The 21,765-nt window shown below is 47.0% G+C and overlaps 1 protein-coding gene across 1 annotated transcript in view; it reads left to right on the top strand.

Annotated features, from left to right (window-relative positions):
- Window positions 1-21,765, top strand: part of MDGA1 (MAM domain containing glycosylphosphatidylinositol anchor 1) — a 196,362-nt gene that overhangs the window by 96,728 nt on the left and 77,869 nt on the right. Inside the window, exon 10 of the mRNA XM_075064581.1 lies at window positions 4,088-4,381. Within this exon, the coding sequence (XP_074920682.1) occupies window positions 4,088-4,381 (294 nt within the window). The remainder of the gene's footprint in view (window positions 1-4,087; window positions 4,382-21,765) is intronic.

Here is a 21,765-nt window from a genome sequence, read left to right as displayed (position 1 = left end):
GCCGCAGGGGGGTGCCTTGGGGCAGAGGGGAGGAGCTGCCATGGGGGGGGGTGCCTCAGGGCGGAGGCTCGGGGACGGGAGAGGGCGCAAGGTGGAAGTTTCGCCTAGGGCGCAAAACATGCTTGCACCGGCCCTGGCTGGTTCCAGTGCTGTCCATGACCAGTCTGATTCCCTGTCCTGTCTGTGCCCTTAGCAGAAAGTGTTGGAATTGGCTCTTATTTTTTGGAAAACCTCCCTACTCTCAGTAAAAATCTGTAGCAATCTGCTCCAAAGGGAATGTCCCCCGATGCTTTTGTGATAATGGGATACTGATCACTTACTGTGTACTGGCTTTTCAGCAAAAAATAAATTAATTCATTCATTCGTACTCCTAACAGCCATAGAAGGTAGGGGAATGCTGCTCCTCCCCTTTTTACCATTGGGGAACCTGAGGCACAAAATGACATGACTTGCCCCAAATCCCATGGTGAGTCAGTGGCAGAGCTGGGAATGTAAGCCAGATCTGGCTGTAGCAATGGAGTTCAGAGCGTACTTCTCCCCACCCCACCCCCCTAAAAAATCCCAATAGCTAATAGAAGGTCTGTATGATCACAGAGTCTGTCCCCACTACAAGGGCTGGACAATATTTGCTGACCCAAATGTAGGTACAGGGCTCAAGAGTTAAAAAAATCTACAAGGAGGTGGCTGTGGTGGCCCAAAGTTGCTACAACCCCGCTTCCACCAGCAGGAGCTGAAAGGGCCAGCACAGGACATAGGGGGTTGGCTGGGCAGAGAGCATACTGAGGCTGATTGAGTAATGTGACAGTCTGGAGCATCCCATCGAGGGTCACTGCCAGCTAGGTTCCTCTGGAGCCAGTGAAATTAAAGCTGCTGTCTCCAGCCAGAACCGCAAGAGAGGACAGGCAGCAGCACCATCACCTGCCTCCCTTCAGGGTGAATTCCCCCCACACACCCTGCACACACTGGGTAATGGGGGTGTTTGTCCATGCTGGGGCATCTGGCCCTCTGTGTGCATTTAAGGAGCAATAAAGACCCCACCCTTTGTGTTTGGTTTGAACCTGTTGAGTTTTTCCCCAGAGCCATGGTATTGAAGCAGCAAGGTGGAAACTATTCTGCATTCCCTGGCCATCTGCTGCCACCCAGCAAAACACCCCCTGATTCACTGAGATGGCCATCTCCTGTGGGAGGCTCAGAAGAGATGGCTTTAATTAAAAAAATCTCCAAATACAATTTGCAGTTTTTCCCTGTGGTGAAAATTGCCTCTCGCCAGGTGAGCGTCTGCTGGCGGTGCTGACTGGCGGGGGGGCATCGCTCTCTTCACACCAAACAGGAGAGCATCTGATGAGATTCCACAGCCCACAGGGGACCTGTAAATTGAAAACTCGACTTCTCTGTTGCATAGAGAGGCCGCTACCAAAGGAGACTGAGGCCAGAGCCATCTTAAATATGCTCTTAATGCAGTTATGTGTTGTATGTGTGTGAAAATAATCCCAGAGCACTCTTTCTCATGGGCAGAGGGTAAATTGAGTGAATAGTGGCCAGTTTGGATTGAGGTGGCCCCTGGAATTTTAAGCTTTCATTTAAAAAGAAAAAATATCTAGCACTTCCGTTTGTGAAAGTATCAGTCCAAATGTCATCCCAATGCAGTGCTGGCTGTAGAGAGACAGCCTGAAACAAGAGCTTTCTGAGAAGTGAGAACAGTCACATTTGTCTCAATGAGAGGTTAACTCTGAAACCTAATGATGACAGTTGCAATGTAAACATTGTGATAGATGTTCCTGCAAAAACCATCTATGTCTGGGTGGGTTCTTGGTGGAGCCTGGAGCATGAACAAAGAATCCCATCCAAGTCAACTCCATGTTCATATCAACTGGAGATCTTAGGGTATGTCCACACTGCGATAAAAGACCCGCAACACAGCTGTGTCTGGCCCTAGTCACCTGACCTGGGCTTGCAGGGCTTGGACTGCGGGGCTGTAAAATATCCGTGTTAGACATTCAGACTTGGGTCTCAGAGCCCAGGCTCCAGGCCATCTCCCTTGCAGAATCTCAGGGACAGGGCCACAGCCTAATTTTGAACACCTGCACTGCAGTTTTTAGCCCTGCAGCCCAAGCCCTGCGAGTCCAATCTCCTGGACCCAGGCTCTGAGACTCTGTGCCACGGGTTTATCACAGTGTAGACATCTCTCTTAGGATCCTTATGAACTTTGGCTGACAATAATGGCTGGACACTGGAGAGGGTGTCACTAGAGCTGTGTGAGTAATCTGAGTTTTTAGTCTGGTGGCTGAACCCCACCCCCAACTCAAATACCCAACTTTTATTTTAGGCCCACCAAAAACAAACACTTTTTGAATTTTTCAGAAAATCATAAAAAGTCAAAATAGATAATTTTGAGTCACAGTAAATGTTTAGGGGCTTAACTTTTTTTAAATTAAAATTAAAGTAAAATTTAAAATGACTCCAAATATTTTGTTTTCAAAACAAAATGGCAAATTTTACACAGATTCATGAAATGTTCTGCTCGACTGAATCTGCATTTTTGGCAAAAATGGTTCTATCTAGAGCAGAAGCACCATTTTTTCCCAATCAGTCAGGTCCCCTATCCAGGAACTGGATTTGCTTTGTGCAAGTTCTGTACATTATTGTAGCTCAGGTTCTAACCCAGGGGTGGGCAAACTTTTTGGCCCAAGGGCCACATCTGGGTATGGAAATTGTATGGCGGGCCATGAATGCTCATGAAATTGGGGGTTTAAGGGTGGCAGGGTCCTGGCTGGTTGTGCGGACTCTTGGGTGGGGCTGGCAATGAGGGGTTGGGGGTGCAGGAAGGTAATCCAAGCTGGGATCCAGGGGTTCGGAGGGCAGGAGGGGGATTAGGGCTGGGATGGGGTTGGGGTGTGGAAGGGACTCGGGGGGGCAGGCTCCAGGCAGCACTTACCTCAGGTAGCTCCCAGAAACAGCAGCATGTCCCCCCTCTGGCTCCTATGGAGAACTACGGCGAGGCGGCTCTGTGTGCTGCCTTGTTCACAGGTACCGGCCCTGCAGCTCCCATTGTTTGCAGTTCCTAGCCAATGGGAGCTGCAGGGGAAGCATGTGGAGCCCTCTGTCTGCCCCTACGCGTAGGAGCCAGAGGGGGGACATGCTACTTCTTCTGGGAGCCATGCGGAGTGGGGCAAGACCCTGACCTCACTCCCCAGCTGGAGCAGAACAAGCCCCAGACCCTATTCCCTGGTGGGAGGTCGAGGTCAGGATTAATATGTCTGGAGGGCCTGATGTGGCCCCCGGGCTGTAGTTTGCCCACCACTGTTCTAACAAGAACTAGGCAGCAGTTCTACTGGGTTTGCTGTCACTTACATGGCCCTGTAGGGGCTGTACTGAGCTGGTCTCAGCTGTAAGTTGTCTCTCCTCTGGATGAGCCAGCGATAGCTACACTGAGTTGTACTTCTCTGAGGTAGTTTTTTTTGCACATCTTGGCAAGGATTCACAGTGAATTCTAGCGTAGAGTAAGTGAAGGTATTTAACAAATCTAACTTGTGTCTGTGGTTTAGAAATTGACAAAGGTCCTTCCTCCTGGATGTCTGTGGAGGCTGGGAGTGGAATATATGAAGCATGCACCCATAGGCCACTGTCTCCAATTCAGCCCATGTAAGGAGATTGGATTTGGCCTCTCGCTTCTGGGCTACAGTTGGAGAATTAAATGGCTAGCAAGATAGAGACTAGGATGTGGAGTCTTTCACCTCTAGATCATCAGTTCTAGCCTGGTTTAGGCTGATAGTGACTGAAAGTGTTTGACAATAGTTCACTGATGTACATGAAGTGAGTTGAGGTGGCACTTTCTGTTGGTGCTGGCACACTCAGAGGCCATGGGGATGAAACACTCCTCTCCGCCTAGAGGTGGAACCTCCATGGGGTGGCTGAGATTGGCTGGGGCAGAGTGTGGGGAGCTTTGCTCTGGCATTACCATTGGAGGGCTGCCAGTATGACATCCTTCCCCACAAGTGCAACCATCCTTCAAAGGTTTCCCTCGTGCTCTGCTGGAAGGATGTTACCTTGACAAACAAACAGTCCCTTTTTATCATCTTCTTTTTAGTGCCTCCAACCATCAGTGTCCCCAAGGGCCAGTCCACCATCACCGTTCGGGAGGGCTCCAGGGCCGAGCTGCAGTGCGAGGTTCGAGGGAAGCCCAAGCCGCCCATCATCTGGTCCCGGGTAGACAAGGAGGCCCCCATGCCCTCAGGTGCCATGACAGTGGAGACTTACGATGGGAAGCTGCGCCTGGAGAGCGTTAGCCGAGAAATGAGTGGGACCTATAAGTGTCAGACAGCCAGGTACAATGGCTTTAACATCAGACCCCGGGAAGCTCTGATACAGCTCAACGTACAGTGTGAGTATAACAGCATGATTCTGTAGCTCCTACCTCTGTGCCAGCATGCACTGGTACCTTGCTAAAGTCTGAGCAGGTGATGCTTATGGCGCTGCTTTCAAATAGGGTTGGAGTGAGTGTTTCATCTGGTGGACTTTGAAGGGTTTATTTACCTGAAGTCCACGCACGAGCAGACATGCCAGCCAACCAACAACATATTCCAACCAACCCTGGGGACCTGTTGATCTGCTGTTGGTTGGGTCACCTCACTTGTTCATGTAGCAGTTGCCTCTGTGTATGTCTGTGTGTGTGTATGTGCATATATCTTACCCACACAAAAATTACATTAAAAAAACATTATTAGGGTTGCAAAGACAAACACTCATAAGCTAGGAAATGCCAGAATTAAGGTTGCCTGTTCAACCTTGATTCAGCTCTCTTGTACATCTGCATTATGATACAGTCTTTAATTACATGATCACACATTATTTTTTTTCTGTAGGATCCCTCCTGCCCCATTCAGGATGGACCTGCTCTGGGGGTGAATCAGGGTTGTGTAATGAAGGAAACGGTTGTAGGTAGGATCCCTGCCTCCTTTGGTGCAGAAGTTGGAAAGTGAGTAGTGAATGAGGCAGGGAACTGCAGGAAGAGAAAGGACAGTCTCATGCTTAAGACAGTTGAATGTTGCCCTGGAGAACTGGATTTTATCCCTGGCTCTACCACAGGATTACTATGTGATGCTAGTCAAGTCACTTAAACCAGACTTTTCAGAGGTGGTCACTAATGGTTTGTTCCTCATTTGACTTGACATCTTATGGTCTGATTTGCAGAAGTGCTGAACACACACAGCTGCAGCTGAAGTCAATGGGAACTGTGATTTGAACATATAAACTGCTGTATAGTGTTACATACTCTTAAAAATCAGGTCCTAGGTGTCTCAAATTTGGCATCCCAAATTAGTGAATACTTTTGCCCTTAATCTCACTGACCCAGTTCCCTGACTCTAAAATGGGGATCATGCCACCCACTTGCCTCACAGGGGTGTTGTGAAAAGAAATTAATTAATATCTGTGAAACACATGGTTACTACAGTGAAAGGAAATTTGTCTTCAGAGCAGGGTTTGAATAGTGTGCAGTAAATAAGGTCTGGGACCACACACTGACCAATGAGGAGAAAACAAAACATTGAATAGATGCTCATGAAGTGAGTGCTGTCCGTTCTGCACACCGAATGAGGCAGGGGAAAATATAGTATGTGGTCATGTAATTAAAGACTGTACCATAACCCATGTGGACAAGAGGGTCAAATTAAGCTTGCACAAGCAGCCTTAATACTGGCATTTTCAAATTTTGAATGTTTAAGTTTGCGACCTTAATATTGTTCTTTTAACATTGTTTTGTGTGTGTAATTTCCTAGCTTTTAAAAGAGCAACCTTCTCTCCCCCCCCCCTCCCCAAGGACATTCCATCATGTGGCATCATATTGACACCCACGTGGGTCATCAACAGGGTTTTAACCTTTAGATCCACCATATAGGCCTTCACCACATAAGCTAATAGAATAACTGATAGCCGTAGCAGGTTCTCATCCTCTCTGTGGTCCAGCACTAGAGGAGGATGGGAAACATTGCCAGAGGGTTTCACAGATATTTGTTGACAGCAGAGGAATGGTGATACTCTGGAATCCTGAGTTCCCATTCTAGGCTGTAGAAGGGAGTGTGCTCTAGTGAACACGGAGCTCTCTTCCCCCATTCCCTCCAAGCATGACACCCTTCTGCTCCATCCCATTCAACCTATTTCTGCACCAGTCCTGTCTCTTCCACTCCTGGCTCCTTGTCCCAGTACCCATTCTCCTCATCTAGCCAGTTCCAGTCTCCACCCCTCATCCCTGTCTCCTTGCCCAGCCAGTCACAGTTCTCCCCCAAAACCTTAGAACCTTGTCAGATCTGTATACCTCACCCTTTAATTCTTCCCTTCAACCCTACTGATTCTCCAGTCTCCATGCTTAGTCAGTCCCTCCCACCTCCTGGTTCCTCAGCCAGTATCTGTTTTCCCCAACCTGCTGGCTCCCAGTCCCCTTGCCCAGCCAATACCAGTCTCCCCCATCTCATCTTCCAGTTTCCCCTCTTGCCTGCACCAGCCTCCAGTCCCAAATTCTATTCCCACCCTGTCATCTTGTCCTAATGTTCTCCCACCTGCCCTCTCAGATCCAGCTCTTGTTTACTCTGCATTTGAATTGGGCAGTTTGCTCCTCCAGACTGCCTGGGCCTAGCAGGGGGACCACTGAGAGCAGATGAGCTGGAGGCTCTCTGCTCTCTTTGTTCAGGTGCCTGGACCTGGTATGGCCTGCAGCTGCCCAGAGCTGCAACTGCAGGAAAAGTCCTACTCAGACCTGCAATGAACATGCATGGCGTAAATGGAATCTTCAGGAAATCTAGCTGCCAAAACTCTGTCTTTACTGAGCATGTGCAGAGTGTGACCTCTCTCCCCACCCAGGCTTATATCTTGGCCAAATTTGGGCAGATTTTCATGGGGACATTGGAAGGCACATCTTTGATTAAAAAGGTTATCCCCTGCCAAATTTGAAGTCCCTGCTCTAAAGCATAGGGGGTGCTAAAGCGTCTCAAAGAAAGGTTGCCAGAACTTAACATGGGCAAAACAATGTATTATTCCAAGCCTGGTTCTTGGATGTGGCAGATCCATTTTGGCTGGAATTCCCCCCCACAAATCAGCCTGAGGGAGGGCACTGGTATGGAATATTTCAGCTTAGATGGTTAAAGTTTGGCAAAGTTGCAAGTAACTGAAAATAGGAAAGTTCAGGTAATCTTAAGATACGTCTACACTACCCACCAGATCGCCGGGTAGCGATCGATCTATTGGGGATTGATTTATCGCATGTAGTGTAGATGCAATAAATCGATCTCTGATTGCTCTCCCGTCGACTGCTGAACTCCAGCTCGGCGAGAGGCGGAAGCAAAGTCAATGGGGGAGCCACGGCCATCGATCCCACGCTGCGAGGATGCGAAGTAAGTAATTCTAAGTCGATCTAATATACGCAACTTCAGCTACGAGAATAGCGTAGCTGAAGTCGGCGTATCTTAGATTGATTTCCCCCCACCCTTCCCGTGTAGACCAGGCCTTAATAATGAGCCCCACCTATAATACACACACACACACGCACACGCACACGCACACGCACACGCACACGCACACGCACACACACACACGCAGTAGGAGACCACTGAGTGGATGTTGCTCTGTACTGCCATCCTTGCTGGTGCCCATGTCATGCCATTCTATTTGGATGCCTTGTTGCTTAGTGATACCTCCCCTGGTAGAAGAATGAGGCTATTCATATCCCAGGCTGGAGTGTTTAGAAGTTATTGGTGATGTTCTGATGTGTGGAGCAGGTAGGGGTCTGGGATAATCTGTGCTCCCTTCTTAGTAATAGTATCTTCAGTCAGTCAAGTGCTGCACTGGGTGGAATTCAGATAAGAAGAATCCAAGCCTAGCTCCTTTCACTTCCCGGATTAAACTGAAGACTGTGCTGAATAAGAATGAGTAGGATGGAGGGTTGAGGCCAAGGTGGTAACTCTGACCACAGAGCTAGTCTCATCAGGAAAGATTCAGTACTGAACTCCTGTGAAGTCCTCTTGAGGATGTGGCAAGCATGAGATTGATGGAGAGAATGTTAATTTGCACTAGCCTGCACCATCCATGGGCTGTGACTAAAGCACCTAAGTGCGTTGCACAGAGTAATTCATTAAACACCAACCCCCTCTTCCCCCATCCGTCACCGCTAGAAAAGGGGTAAAACCTACTCTGATAACCTGACGAAGCTGAGCAGACATGCACATTCCATTTCTTGCTGTTGGCATCTCCCATCACCTCCACCTAAGGACAAGCAACATTGAGTTTTGTTTGGATTCTGGTTTGGCCCGAATTCCACTGGAAGCCATGCGTGATTCTAGAAATTAACCCCCTCCACTTCTTCAAGACTGCAGTCTTGGTCAAATACTGAATGGGTCACAGGGACTGAACTCACCATTCCCACCTACAGCTTTGTTCCTCCAAGGCAGAGCAGCATGGCAGAAGTTTGCAATGCTATTGCCTGCCTGTCCATTTTGTGCCTAAGCAGTGGACTCCAATTTCCGGTGCTGTCCATCTGGCTCCTTTTACCAGCATGAAATTCACGAAAAACAAACCTCAGCAACTGGAAAGTGGAGCAAAGTCTAGTGTCATCCCTGCCCCCTGGCTAAACAAACAACCCATCTGTTTATCCAGCTCCCTTTTTGTGGAAAGAGCCGGGTGCCCCAGCAGGGGCTTGCTCTGGTTAATTGAAATGCTGTTCTCCAGTGCGGGCAGCTCATTAGTGTTGTAGCTTGCTCTGGAATTCTAATCTTGTCGGAAATGGGAATCGTGTGGCTTCTGAAGCCTCTATGATGAGCATGCTCCCCCCCTCCCCCCAGCCTGCTTCTTCCATCTGAGAATCCACTCAAGTGGGGCGGGGGGTGTTTGTGTGAGCTCCTTTTGAACCAGCTTACTCAGAGGAGAGTGAATTGTGGGTGATAATGTGATTGTTTTGCTGATTTGTTCTAAAGCTAAAGTTGCAAAATCAATACGGCAGATCTGATTAGATGTCAGAACCTGTTTCTGTTTCTTCTTTTTTTTTTTACCCATATAGTTCTGTATTGTGACAAACAGCCCAGAAATGAGCTTTGCTAACAGTGCTGCAATATGGGAGAGAGAAAAAGAGATGGAAACAAACCAATCAGCTGCCAAAAATGTGGTGTTTTGATTCCTTTTATTATTTATATATTGTGAAAGTGGGAAAAGTGGCTCTCCTTTCACGTTACATGCCGGAATTGGCTAAGGGCAGCTCTGTGACAGGCCACACAGTCTGTTTCCTGAACTCTGCCGCTCTGGTGGAATAACAGGTTTACAAGAGTGCTTTCTGGCTTTCATCTTTAAGGCTAGGATGAGGAAATATGGTGTAGTGGTGAAAGCAAGGGAGTAGGAGAGTCAAGACTCCCAGGGTTCAGGTCACAGCTTGGTGTGACTAAATCACTTCACATCTCTTTGAAAAGGGGATGAAAGTGACCTACCTCACCAGGTGAGAGAATGTCACAAAGCACTTTAAGATTCTTAAATGAAAGGGGCTATAGAAGGACCAGGTATTATTACAATAATTAATAAATATAAAACTGTTTAGCAGACTTGTTTCAAGGCTAGGTAGTCACTTTCAGAAGAAGCACAGTATGTATCATAGATGCATATTAAAATTAGGGACAGACAACCAGGTGCAGATAGAGATGGGGCTGATCTGCAGATTGTGGGCCTGGCTTAGAACCGCTGCAAAGTTCAGCAGTGTTTGGAATCTAAAGTGTAGTTTGAGCCATCTCAAACAGAGAGTAGCACTAAATGGGATCTGGTCTCAACCAGGCATCCCAAACCAGCAATGACATAGTAACTAATCATTTGACCCCTCTGGATTTTAAGTATCCTAAAAGCAAGACAGAGTCTTTACAGTTCCTGAAAATGGCAGAGGTTGATTTGAGTTCTAACCTCTTTGAAACTATTATCCTATGAGAGAGTTGTCTTATCACGCTGACATGACATTTTGTTAGATATTTGCATTGTGGTGTTGCACCAAGATGTAACGAAGCAAACTGTATGATGTTATATCCTGGGTGCAGTATCCTGCCAGGATAATATTAGGTCAGCCTGAAAGATTTTTCCAGCCCTGAAAACCAAGCTTAGTCTGTAAGATGTAGGACAGCTCTGTCACAATTGGAATCCACCTATTCCAGTTTCCACCCACATGCCACACGACACCAAAACATCTGTTCCAGAATGTGTTCTGCTAATACACTGGATAAGGTCAGTTGACCATCTAATTCAACTGCCCTGGGGGTGGTCTACACTTGGCACTTCAGAGCAAGATATACTGCCCTATGTGCCGAGGCTTCACTTACCGTGCTGGTGCCTCCTGCTGGTTGTCTTGATTAGCTGTGCAGGTTGGTATGCTAATTCCTGGTAATGCTTTACCCACTGTCACTTCTGCTCCCAGACCCCCATCACTCCAAGATCCATGGCATCCTCTTCATGACATAGCCCTCCAGCCAGGTCACAATCTGTGCTCCCCCCTTTCAGGGGTGAGTGTTGCAGTCCAACTGTCCCGCCAATTCCCCAGTGGTGACTGCAGCCAATTGTCCGGCCACTTCCCTGTGGCTCCAGTACCCTCTTTGCCCTTGCCTCAGGGCCTTAGCCTGTAAATCTCAGCCGTCAGCCAGGATCTCTTCTCTAGCTCCCCTAGTCCCTGCTAGCAACACTGCTCTGTGAGGGATGCTAGCTTCCTTCTGCCTACCAGGCACCCAGGCCTCCCTCCTTCAGTTCCAGGGAGCAACTGACCCTACTCTGCCCTGCAGCTCTTCTTATATGGCCTGCTAAGCTCTGATTGGCTGTTCCTCACAGCCCTTCTACTATTGGCTGCTTCTTGTGCAGCTTCCCTAGGGCCCTCCCTGGCATGCCAGTGTGGGCGGATGCCCCATCACACCCTACAATACAACTGACCACGTGTCTGGGGATTCCCTTCTGGACCCCACAGGTCAATGGCTTATGCATGAGAACTACTATCCCTTATACTGTAAATTGTCATTCTTTTTCATGCTAAGGTTCACAGATCTGTTACAACGGGTACTTCAGCCTACCTGCACCTTGGGGGTGGAACCAGACTGCTCAGTCCCTGGCAGGAGGGAAATACCCCATCTCCTGAAGTTCCTTCCATTTTTTTCTGCCTTCACAGCAACTGGTGGCTCAGCCAGGCCTCCCTGTTGCAGCACTTTTCTGAGGGAAATGCAAAACTTTATATCCAATGTTTAGACTATCAGTTTGACTCAATAATGTGTCTGTCTAATTTCCAGCTGTGTCCCAGGGCTGCATTTACCTTTTGGGGGGATTGTCTCCTCAGCTCTGTTTCCCCTTGGAGGTGTCTGCAGAGGTTGGAGCAAGCTGAGAAAAGCCAGAGGGGAAGGGGCTGTGTTTTCCTGCTTCACTCCTTTATCAACTGTCTCATTAGGGAGGTTGGCCCACTTTCTGGGCAGGCCACAGTTTTCCTACCATGGCCCATGATCCTGGGTTGGGTCGCCTCGGTTCCCCTTCCCCAGGCAGGAGAGGAGCCATACTAAACTGGAGAGGCGCGCTGTCAAGGTTCCTCCCCCACTCTGAACTTTAGGGTACAGATATGGGGACCTGCATGGACGCTTCTAAGCTTAATTACTAGCTTAGCTCTGGTAACACTGCCACCATCCAGAAATTTCAGTGTCTGGAACACTTCCTGTCCTCCCAAAACCTTCCCCTCCCTGGGCAGCCTTAAGAGGCTTTTTCACCAAGTTCCTGGTGAACATCAATCCAACCCCTTGGATCTTAACACAAGGAGAATTTAACCATCCCCCCCTCCTTTCCCCGACCAATTCCTGGTGAGTCCAGATCCAATCCTCTTGGATCTCAAAACGAGGAAAAATCAATCAGGTTCTTAAAAAGAAAGTTTTTAATTAAAGAAAGAAAGAGGTAAAAATCATCTCTGTAAAATCAGGATGGAAAATACTTTACAGGGTAATCAGATTCATATAGCCCAGAGGAACCCCCTCTAGCCTTAGGTTCAAAGTTACAGCAAGCAGAGGTAAAATCCTCTCAGCAAAAAAGGGACATTTACAAGTTGAGAAAATAAAAATAAAACTCATCTGCCTTGCCTGGCTGTTACCTACAATTTTGAAACATGAGAGACTGATTCAGAAAGATTTGGAGAGCCTGGATTGACATCTGGTCCCTCTTAGTCCCAAGAGCGAACAACACCCAAAACAAAGAGCACAAACAAAGACTTCCCTCCACCAAGATTTGAAAGTATCTTGTCCCCTTATTGGTCCTCTGGTCAGGTGTCAGCCAGGTTTACTGAGCTTCTTAACCCTTTACAGGTAAAAGAGGCATTAACTCTTAACTATCTGTTTATGACATGCGCTCTGCTGGGCAAGATGCAGCACTGACTGGGTGGAGGTTGCCTTGGCCCCTCACCTGCCCCCAGCAGGAAAGGAGGCAGGAAGGATTGAAAATGAAGACTTGGATGAACTGATTATTGATCTCATGGACCACTAGAAAGAAGTCAACAAATAGAACTTACTTTACTGGCTGGTGAAACGTCCATTGTTAAACCAGTGAAGCGAAGCCTTGTATGACCATAGCCCAGGAGGGCTTTATTGTGGTTGTATAATAGCATCCAGGTGAAAAGGTCAAGTCTCTGTAGTATAATGCTCTCAACGTGCCCAAGCGAGGACAGTTTGTGCAAATCTCTCCATTAAATGCTCCCTTAGTGCATCTACCTTATTCTTAATGCTGTGTGGTCATAGAGACCAACCTTGGAACCTCTATGCAGCACTACCAAGATGGAACCTCTACAGGAGGTGTTGGTACTTCCTATCCACTAGAGTAGGCTGCTAAATTGTGAGGTTCTCCTAACCCCCCCACCCCTCAGAGTTGTATTTTGAATTCAGGCTGGTAGTCCTCTCAGCTGTCACAGCATTCGTTCCTGCAGTAAATTCAATAAATACTTGTCCTGCAGTTAAGCATTGAAGTCCAGTCCTTAGGAACACTGACAGTCTCAGGGCAGAGCCATCATAGCTGCTGCATTGAGACCTATAAGATGGCCATTAGTTCACCACATTTTGCATATTGGTCACCCAGTCTTAGCCGAGGCCTTTTCCTTTCTTTTGGCAGAGTTCTTCTCCATGCCTTAGTGCCCAGGGGAGATGGAATCATTATTTATACGTAATCTACCTTGTTTTGGACGTCAATATTTAAAGGATAATCCTGCTTCCCACCCCGGAAAATCCCATTATAATGGATTTGTGGAGCTTAGTATGAGAGAGAACAAAAACATTTATCCATGCTTACCTGAGAATTTCCATTCTTTGAATAATAAGGTTCAGAGATCTGGCCCATTTGGCAGACAGATGGATCATCGAAAATAGAGATGGAAAGTAACATCCAAGGGTTTGGATTGTTTGGGAGAATTTACCATGCTCTCCAGCAGGAGACATTGCTTTCCCTCAACCCAAGTCAAACCCAATCTGTAACTTAAAGTAGATTTGAATTAGCCAGGTAGTAGAAGTTATCTCAACTAGAAGAGAGGCAGGGCATTTCCCTAGTGCCAACAACTAAAAGGAAGGATTACCTGGTGGTTAGGATAATAGCTTAGAATTTAGGAGACCCAGGTTTGAGTCCCTGCTCTGCAACATACTTAGTGTGACCTTGAGCAAGTCATTTAGCTTCTGTGTGCCTCAGTTCCCAAATAGCTATGCAATACCTCACTAGTAGTGGTGTGAGGATACATACATTAGAGATTTTGAGGCACCCAGCTACTACAGTGGGGCCAGATACTACAGCTATTACAGAGCGGGCCAGTTAAGTGCCTAAGATACATAGGTCTGGTTCTGCCCCCAACCTGCAAGCAGGCTGAAGTGCCCATTGTAACTGTCTGTGGATCTTATTACTCAAAGGAAATTTTCAGGTAAGCACAGATAAACTTTCCTCTTCTAGCTCACACACCTGTAAATGTTATTCCTGGTGACACACAGGTGCTTCATCCCTCTTTGGAATCCTGCTAAGCAGTTTGCAGTGCTGTACATTGGGCAAGTAATAGCCAGCATCAATTTGATGGTTATCTGTGGCGCTAACAGAAACGCACAAGAGGAAGAAGGGGGCAATACAGTAAATAAGTAAAAAAAAAACAAAAAAAACAGTGGATATACACAACTGGAAATGGAAATGCATTAAACTCTGTTTCGATCAGCTGTGGAAGTCAGCCCTCAATGTCAGAGCTTTTTGCTGGTGCCCTACCTCCACTAAACCACAAGCTTGGCTATTCACTGCTCTATTAAAATGCTATCAAGGCTTCCTGGCATGGAGCCTATCCTGGGAGGTGGCTAGAACTTCCAACAGCTTTTTGTGATAGTTGATGTGCAGCTAGTTGCAGAGGCATGAAGCCATGTCCCAGATCTGGTCTGCATGACTGCTGGTGAGGTGACCCATATCTCCAACTCAGGGCTGCCTTCTCCATCTTACTAGATTTGGCCATCTGAGCTGGAGTTTGGAACCACCTGCTAAGAATTTTAGCCTGGGATTGTTTTATTTGTTGTATTGTCCTTTTAATTCCCTTTGTCTGTAGTCTGCTGCAGCAAAGCAGTTCTCCTGCTGACCTTTCTCGTGGGGCTATGGCTACACTACACACCTTACAGCGGCGCAGCTGCACTGATGCCACTCGAGCGCTCCTAGTGCAGACTCTCTAAGTCAATGGGAGAGAGCTCTCCTGTCAACTTAACTACTCCAGCCCCCAGGAGCGGCAGTAGCTATGCTGCCAGAAGAAGCTCTCCCTTTGATATAGCGCTGTCCACGCAGGTGTTTAGGTTGGTGTAACTTACCTCACTCATGAGCAAGATAACTTATACCGCCAGAAGCTGTGTGTGTATGTAGTTAACGAGGGTCAGAAGATGGCTTCTTCTCCCTTTGGGAAGTCAGAGCCCTTCTCCCTCTTCCGTACCTGCTCCACATCCTGGGGAGCTCACTATTCCCGAGAGAGACCCTGGAGGGTCTGAGAGCCTCGACCCCTGCCCAAAACTCTGGGGTGGTTGATTTTTTTTAGCATCCACATGATTAAAGACCAGCTGAGGTTCTGGGAAGTGAGATCTTTCTTCAAAGTCCTGAGGAAATCCTACCTCATATGCCTCCAAAGTGTTTGCAACCCCAGGGGGCTTTATTAGTGCAAAGGAGAAAATTAATTGTGGTCACATGCATGCCCTTGGACGGATACTCTTTAAACAGAATGGCAGCTAGTCACAACAGATGTAGTCTGATTCTGTGATCCAGTCCCACTTTGTGATGAACACCGCCCCACGTTCATCCCCTCTGCTTCTGACTAAACATGCTGTGATCAATACCCAGTTTCTGTGCCTGGGAATACACTGCCCAGAGTCTGTGTGTGCACGTGCACGTGCATGTACCACTGCCCTTTGCTGAATGGAATTAGGACTGCACAGCTGTGTGCCATGGGCCGTATGTTGCTAGTAGCTAACAGAGACTCTCCTTTAGCTCTAGTTGTAGTGGCTTGCCCTGCTCCAGTAGGGCTCAGTCCATCCCTGCTGTTGCAGTAGTGTTCTGGATGGCCATGGTGTAAAGTATAGTGACAGCCGTGAAAACATAGGTGACCATGAGTTTGTTATGCTACTCGGGGAAGGTGTGTACCCTCCAGCAGTCCTGTGGCATAGGTGACCAAGATCTTGACAGCTGCTTCATTGGCATTTTGGATTCCATTTTAGAAATGAATTGTGTCAAATCTGGGAGTTGGATGACTGATGTGGATGTAACTCCTGCTGACTATAAAGCATTCTCGGCCTTACCCTCCTGCCAGCCTCGTGGCATTGGAGAGGGTGTTCCATTAGTCCAGCACACTGCACTCCACACTTTGTTCCCCGTTCTGCAATGAAAGAAGCTCTGTTCCTGACATCTATGGTGTTTGCAGTCATAGCCTTTGCAAGTTTAAACCAGATGATCCCCAGAGTAGCAGTTCCCAGTTTCTGGCAGTCAGTGCTGTGCTAAGTTGTGCCAGAGGGTTGGTCTTTGGAGGCAGTTTGTTCTGAGTTTTGCAGCATGAGAATGGAGAGGATTTAGACTTATTTAATTATGTCTTTCTTTGGTGTGTAATCATTAGAACTCTCTGAGAGGCATTTCAGTCTCTCTCTTCTCTGCTTGTTGCTTCATGGAAAGTTTCACGCACCCCACCATTAACACGAATTTTCTTGGGAAGCCTCCTTTGCGCAGTGAGCTCTCCTGGTTTTATTTATGTTGTTGAAATTGACCCAGCAAAGCTCATCTGGATAGGACTATGGTCGGGGTCACCAGACGTGGGGCAAGGTGAGGAAAGGGGCATCCAAATGGCCTAAAGGGGGCACACACAAGCAGTAGAGAGAAGGAGCCTCATAAAGCAGATTGGAACATGCCAGCTTTGCCAAGCTTAGCACCAGATACATTTATACTCAGAGAGGTAAAGGGACTGTCACTGCTGTTCCTGGCTGAGTGGCTGATTGGTGGCTTTGAGGGAAGGAGTTTCTTAGTTGCTCCTGATACCCAAGTCAGGGCTCTGCATAGATTAGTGCTGCCCCTGCCCAAATATCCTGTTGGGGTGGGTACAAGACACCAGATGGCAGCCCTGGATCTATATCTGGATGCCGACAGGGGGAAATGTCCCTGGGATAGGACACATGACTGCTCCTTGGCTAGCATCCTGCCAGTGCTTTCATTCGAGCCCTTATGCAGACTGTTGTTCAGCCCATAAATATCTTTCTGGTTGTAATGAGGGACTGAGGCGAAACTTGGAGTATAAATTCCTGGCACTGAGAGATTGTATTTGTTCGGTTCCAGATGAGAACTGGTGTAAATCTCTTGATCTATTTCTTGGTTAGGAGGGAGGGGGACAAATACACTTTTCTATAAACTGCCACGATCCTAATTTTTGGCCAGACTCTCCAGCAAAAAAGGATGTAATTTCATATAAGAGAGAGCACCCTGCAGCTATTGGGTTGGGGCGGTGACTCTCATTTTCTTTGTTCATACTGTGCCTAGCACAACAGGGCCCTCACATGGTGGAGGTCTCTTAGGTGCTGCCATGATGCTAATAGTACTCCATCGTGTCAGATAGCCCTGTTGGGATTCATGCTCCAGTAGCTCTATTCCCTTGGCTGTGGCTGAGCCAGCTGCATTAAAATAAGCTCCTGGATCCTCCCTGAATCTTTGCCCCTGAAAGTGGAAACTGAAATCAATTCCCCTGAGGTTTGTGGATGTTCAGTTCTGGATTAAATAGGAACAACACAGCTGGCACCCATCTCTAATCCATGTGAATGTTCCCAGGATGGAAATGCTCCCTAGCCCATTTGTAACACACCCAACACTCTGATGAGCTCCTCCATGGAAGGAACCACCATTTTGCCCAATTCTCAGGGCCTGTCTGGGCTTGGATTATCTCCCATGTTGTGGTCTGATCTGTAGCGCTAACATCACTGAAATGTCGAAGAAGAGTGTTGGGAGTCTGCTCTTAGATCCTCATTCACTAGGGCTGGGAGCAAGGCAGGGGAAAGGCGTGTATGTTTTTCCATTGCTGAATGCTGCATGCACCCCAGCTAATTCTCAGCGCCCTGGAGAGAGCCATGCTGAGTCCTCCCCATCTGGAGGAAGAGCCACCACAATTCAGGAAGTGTTGGGGGAGCAGAGGAAGAGGAGATCATTGGGGGAGATGAAAGGAAAATGTGAGAGTCTCCAAAGGAAGTCCCCTCCCAATACTAACCGTCAAGCTCTCCCCAATGCCTCAGCCATGGTGCAGATAGCACTACTGAATCATGATGAGCATAGCAGGTCATCCCTACCCAAGCCCTTAGGAGCTAAACCAGGGAAGAAGGGGCACTAGGACTTTGTGACATTGACAGCTGAAACCCAGCCATTCCAAACACCTGCATTTCCCTAAGGGAGCAGTGGTAACTGCTTGTAGCTGGGGTTCACAGTTTGAGTATGTCTGTAGCTTTTCCTTGTCCCAGCTGCAGGCTGTATCTTAGGGCAGGCTGCACTCAGGGGACACTTGAATGACACCCCTTCACTTCCTTCTGAGTCCTATGGGAGGAAGGGACGCTGTCACTGGAGCAGAACCGTTTTCCCCCAGAACCTGCTGGAGGACTCCAGCCAGCAGCTGAAGGGAGTCTGCAAAATATAATACCACTTCTGGGGTGAGGGAGGTTTGAGGGGATTTAATACAGAGGAGACGTCCCTGAGACACTCCCAGTGTGAACAGAAACCCTACTAGGAAGCTAAGCATCCAGAGAGGGCTTCTGGATTCAAATCTGCCCCCACCATTCCTGACCCAAACTTTGAAACAGCACCAACTCCATTTGCCCAAAGGGAAAATGTTTCCATGCAAAGTAAATACCCAGAAGTATCCAGGGATTCCTTGACAGGTACAGTATTCTCTCCACTCCCAACCTGCGCCAGGACTGTTGTGCTGGGGAAGCTAGGACCTCAGCTCTCTAGAAAGGTCATCTTTTAAAGCTCCCTATAGGAAGATACTATTCATATTCTGATCTGTACTTTTCTGGGTGTGCCAATCTCTGATTGAGGCAGAAATTCTCCCAGTCATTGCCAGCCTTTTCTCTTTGCACTGAGATAGGACATTTTCCTGTTTCTGCTCAAGTGGATTCTAATGTTCACCCCTACTCCCACTTCCCCACTGCACAGTCTCCTCTTCTTCCTATCCTCAAATTTTAGCTGTGATTTTTGGGTTTAAATGGTCTCCAAAAATCAGATAAAGTTGGCAAGTAACTTGATGAGCCCCAAGTGAGGCAGCATATCTTGCATGAGTTCACTACAGAACCCTCGTTGGGTCCAGGGATTGACAGACAGGGCCTGAGTCTTATGTTCCTATGCAGATCCATTGCATTTCATATGGTTTCAGACTTGACTGTGAGTCTTTCACACAGCTCTGGTCACAACCGACCTAAGAAAACCTAGGAAACATTTCATTGCAACTGACTGGGTGGAATCCTGTCTCTAAGCTTGGATTCTTCTCTTCTGAGCTCCTGGAGTGCAGGGAGGGAGGGTAGTTGGGAAGGGTTGAAAATTCCGCTCAGAATGGGACGGGAAAACTTTGCTTTGCTTCACAGTGACCTGTGTGGCTGAACGTGGAGTGGCAGTGGTGAGTGAATCTGACGACCATTCCAGCCAGTCATCTGTAGCCCAAGGTTGCTGCAACCTATTTCTGCTTCAGATCCAATGAGCTCCGTAAATCTTACCCATTGCAAATGTGCTGAGACATGGGCCCAAGTATTCTGGGCACAACTGATAGCAGGAGTTGGCTGTCATGCCAAAACTAATGCTGGTTCCAGAGAGTGGCTATGAGCTAGCTCAAGGGACAATAAATGAAAACGGTATTTGCACTGATCAGGGATTTCCTTACTTAGTGTTTATAGTGAAGAGACATTTTACCATCCTAATTGTGAGCCAGAATATAGTAGCTAATAGCAGTTTAATGCAATATAAATGGGCTTAAAAGTGATGGTCCTGCTGGGATTTCCTTAATAGTTCATAGCATATGCAATTGCATAGTACGTGGCCTCCTGGCCAATTACTTGCTGTGCTGTGAAATGGGAGACTGGGGCTTTGGCAAAGAAGGGACAGGAAGTGGCACTCAATGTAAAATGTTTTGCTGGGGACAGGATAAAGGAGAATTTGAAGAGATGAGACAATAGAAACAGCTAGTTTGGTCTGAGGCAAATACAGGGACATGTGGGGGCCAATTTTCATTAGGCCTCCAGTAGTGATTTGCCCCATTTTTTGCTTTGCACTTGTTTGTGCATGCAAAACTTGCATTTGTATGTAGAATCAAGCAGTTGTACATTTTAGTTTGGTGCATAAGCACCCACCACTGACTTTGCATGTGCACATGAAAAGTATTTTGTGCACACAAATGAAGCTATTTGCTATTTTGTTGGAAAATCCATTAAAAATGTGGGTTTCCTTATGGCTAAAAGTTGTGCCTCCCAAATTCTCCTCACAAGCAAAGAGAGAGGTGAAAGCCCACCTTTCGCAGAATTGTGAGAAAGGAAAAGATTGTTTGTTCTCACCTTGAGGTTTTTCTGCTGTCTGCACAGGTGGAAAAATTATTTAATTGCCAAGAATAGCTTTTTCTTCACTAATGGATCTTATAGATGCATAATTTTTTTTAATGCCAGAAGGGACCATTATTGTCTAATCTGACCTCCCGCATAGCTCAAGCTAAAAACCCACACACAGTAATCGCTGCATCAAAGCCATCACTTCTGTTTGGGATATAGCCGTAGGATGCAGAGGTGGGGGGTCACATAGGCCATTGCCCAATCACTTTTTGGCCCCAGCAGCCCAGCTTGAGGCAGGTGACCCAGTGGTGCAAGGAGCAGGAAAGGGGCAGGTCAGGGCATCATGGGGGACAGCCCTGCCTGCAAGCTTTGGTAAGAGCCAATGAGGCAGAGCAAGGAGCCAGGATGGGAGCCACTGTGGGGTAAGTAGTGGTGCAGACTTGCTCTCTAGTGCCTCTCCAGGAGCAGGATGCCCCCTTGTGTGGTCCCCCTCATTTGAAATGGCACTGTGCAGCCAGGGGCTGTTGTGTATCTTTTAGAAAGACACTCAGTCTTGACTTAGACTGCAAGTGAGCGTGAATACACCATGGCCCAAGAGCTAGGCACCCAAATACCTTTGAGGATCTGTACCCATGTCCTGAGGAAAGTTGTTCCAGTGATTTTATTACCCTCCCCATTAAAATTTTGTGATTTATTTCTAGTCTAAATTTGTCTAGCTTCTGCTTCCGATCACTGGAGCTCATTATGTCTTTTTCTGCTAGATTAAAGAGCCATTTTCTATTAAAAATCTCTTTCTCATGTAAGTCTTCTAGACTGTGATCAAATCATCTAACGTTCTCTTTAACACAGTAAATAGATTGAGCTGCTTTAGTTTCTCACTATAATGTAGATTTTCCAGTCCTCTAATCATTCTCGTGTTTCTTCTGAATCCTGTCCAATTTATCAACATCCTTTTGGAAGTGTGGACACCATTATTGGACACAGTATTCCACTAATAGTCTCAATGCAGAGGTAATACCGTCTCCCTGCTCGATATTCCCTTGCTTATAGAGCCATGGATTGCATTCAACTTCTTAGCTACAGCATAGCACTGAGAGCTTATGTTCAGTTAGTTATCATGACCCCTAAGTCCTTTTCAGAGACAGGTTTCCAGGATAGCTCTTTTATGCGTGACTTCACATTCTTTGTTCCTAGACACATGACCTTGCATTTGGCTGTGTTTAAAACACATTATTGTTCAAATGAACCCACCTTACCAAGCAATCCAGGTTAGTCTGTATTACTGACCTGTCCACATTGTTATTTACCACTCCACTATTTTTAGTGTGCTCTACTAATTAACTGGAAGATAATATAAAATCATTGCCAGTAAAATTTGCAAAGCTATTGATAGCACTGATATTGAACAGCATTGGGCTGAGAAGAGATCCCTGTGGGACCGCATTAGAAACATTCCTCATTTACTATTAACCACTTTTTTAATCCATTTAACATGGGCTATATAGATTTTTCTATAGTGCTAATGTTTTTTAAATCAGAATGTCATGCGGGACTACGTCAACTGTCTTATGGAAATCTAAAGGTGTTATGTCAACACCTTTGCTTTTTTCATGCAAACTTGTGATCTTCTCAAAAAACAATATAAAATGTATTTGACGAGTGATTTTTTTCCATAAAACCAAGTTTGACATTAATTATGCTGCCA

The sequence above is a fragment of the Chelonoidis abingdonii genome, chromosome 3 (genome assembly GCF_003597395.2).
Source record: "Chelonoidis abingdonii isolate Lonesome George chromosome 3, CheloAbing_2.0, whole genome shotgun sequence".
In the NCBI taxonomy this organism is placed as follows: Eukaryota; Metazoa; Chordata; order Testudines; family Testudinidae; genus Chelonoidis; species Chelonoidis abingdonii.
The sequence above is the reverse complement of the archived record's forward strand: the minus strand, read 5'-3'. Positions and strand labels throughout refer to the sequence as shown.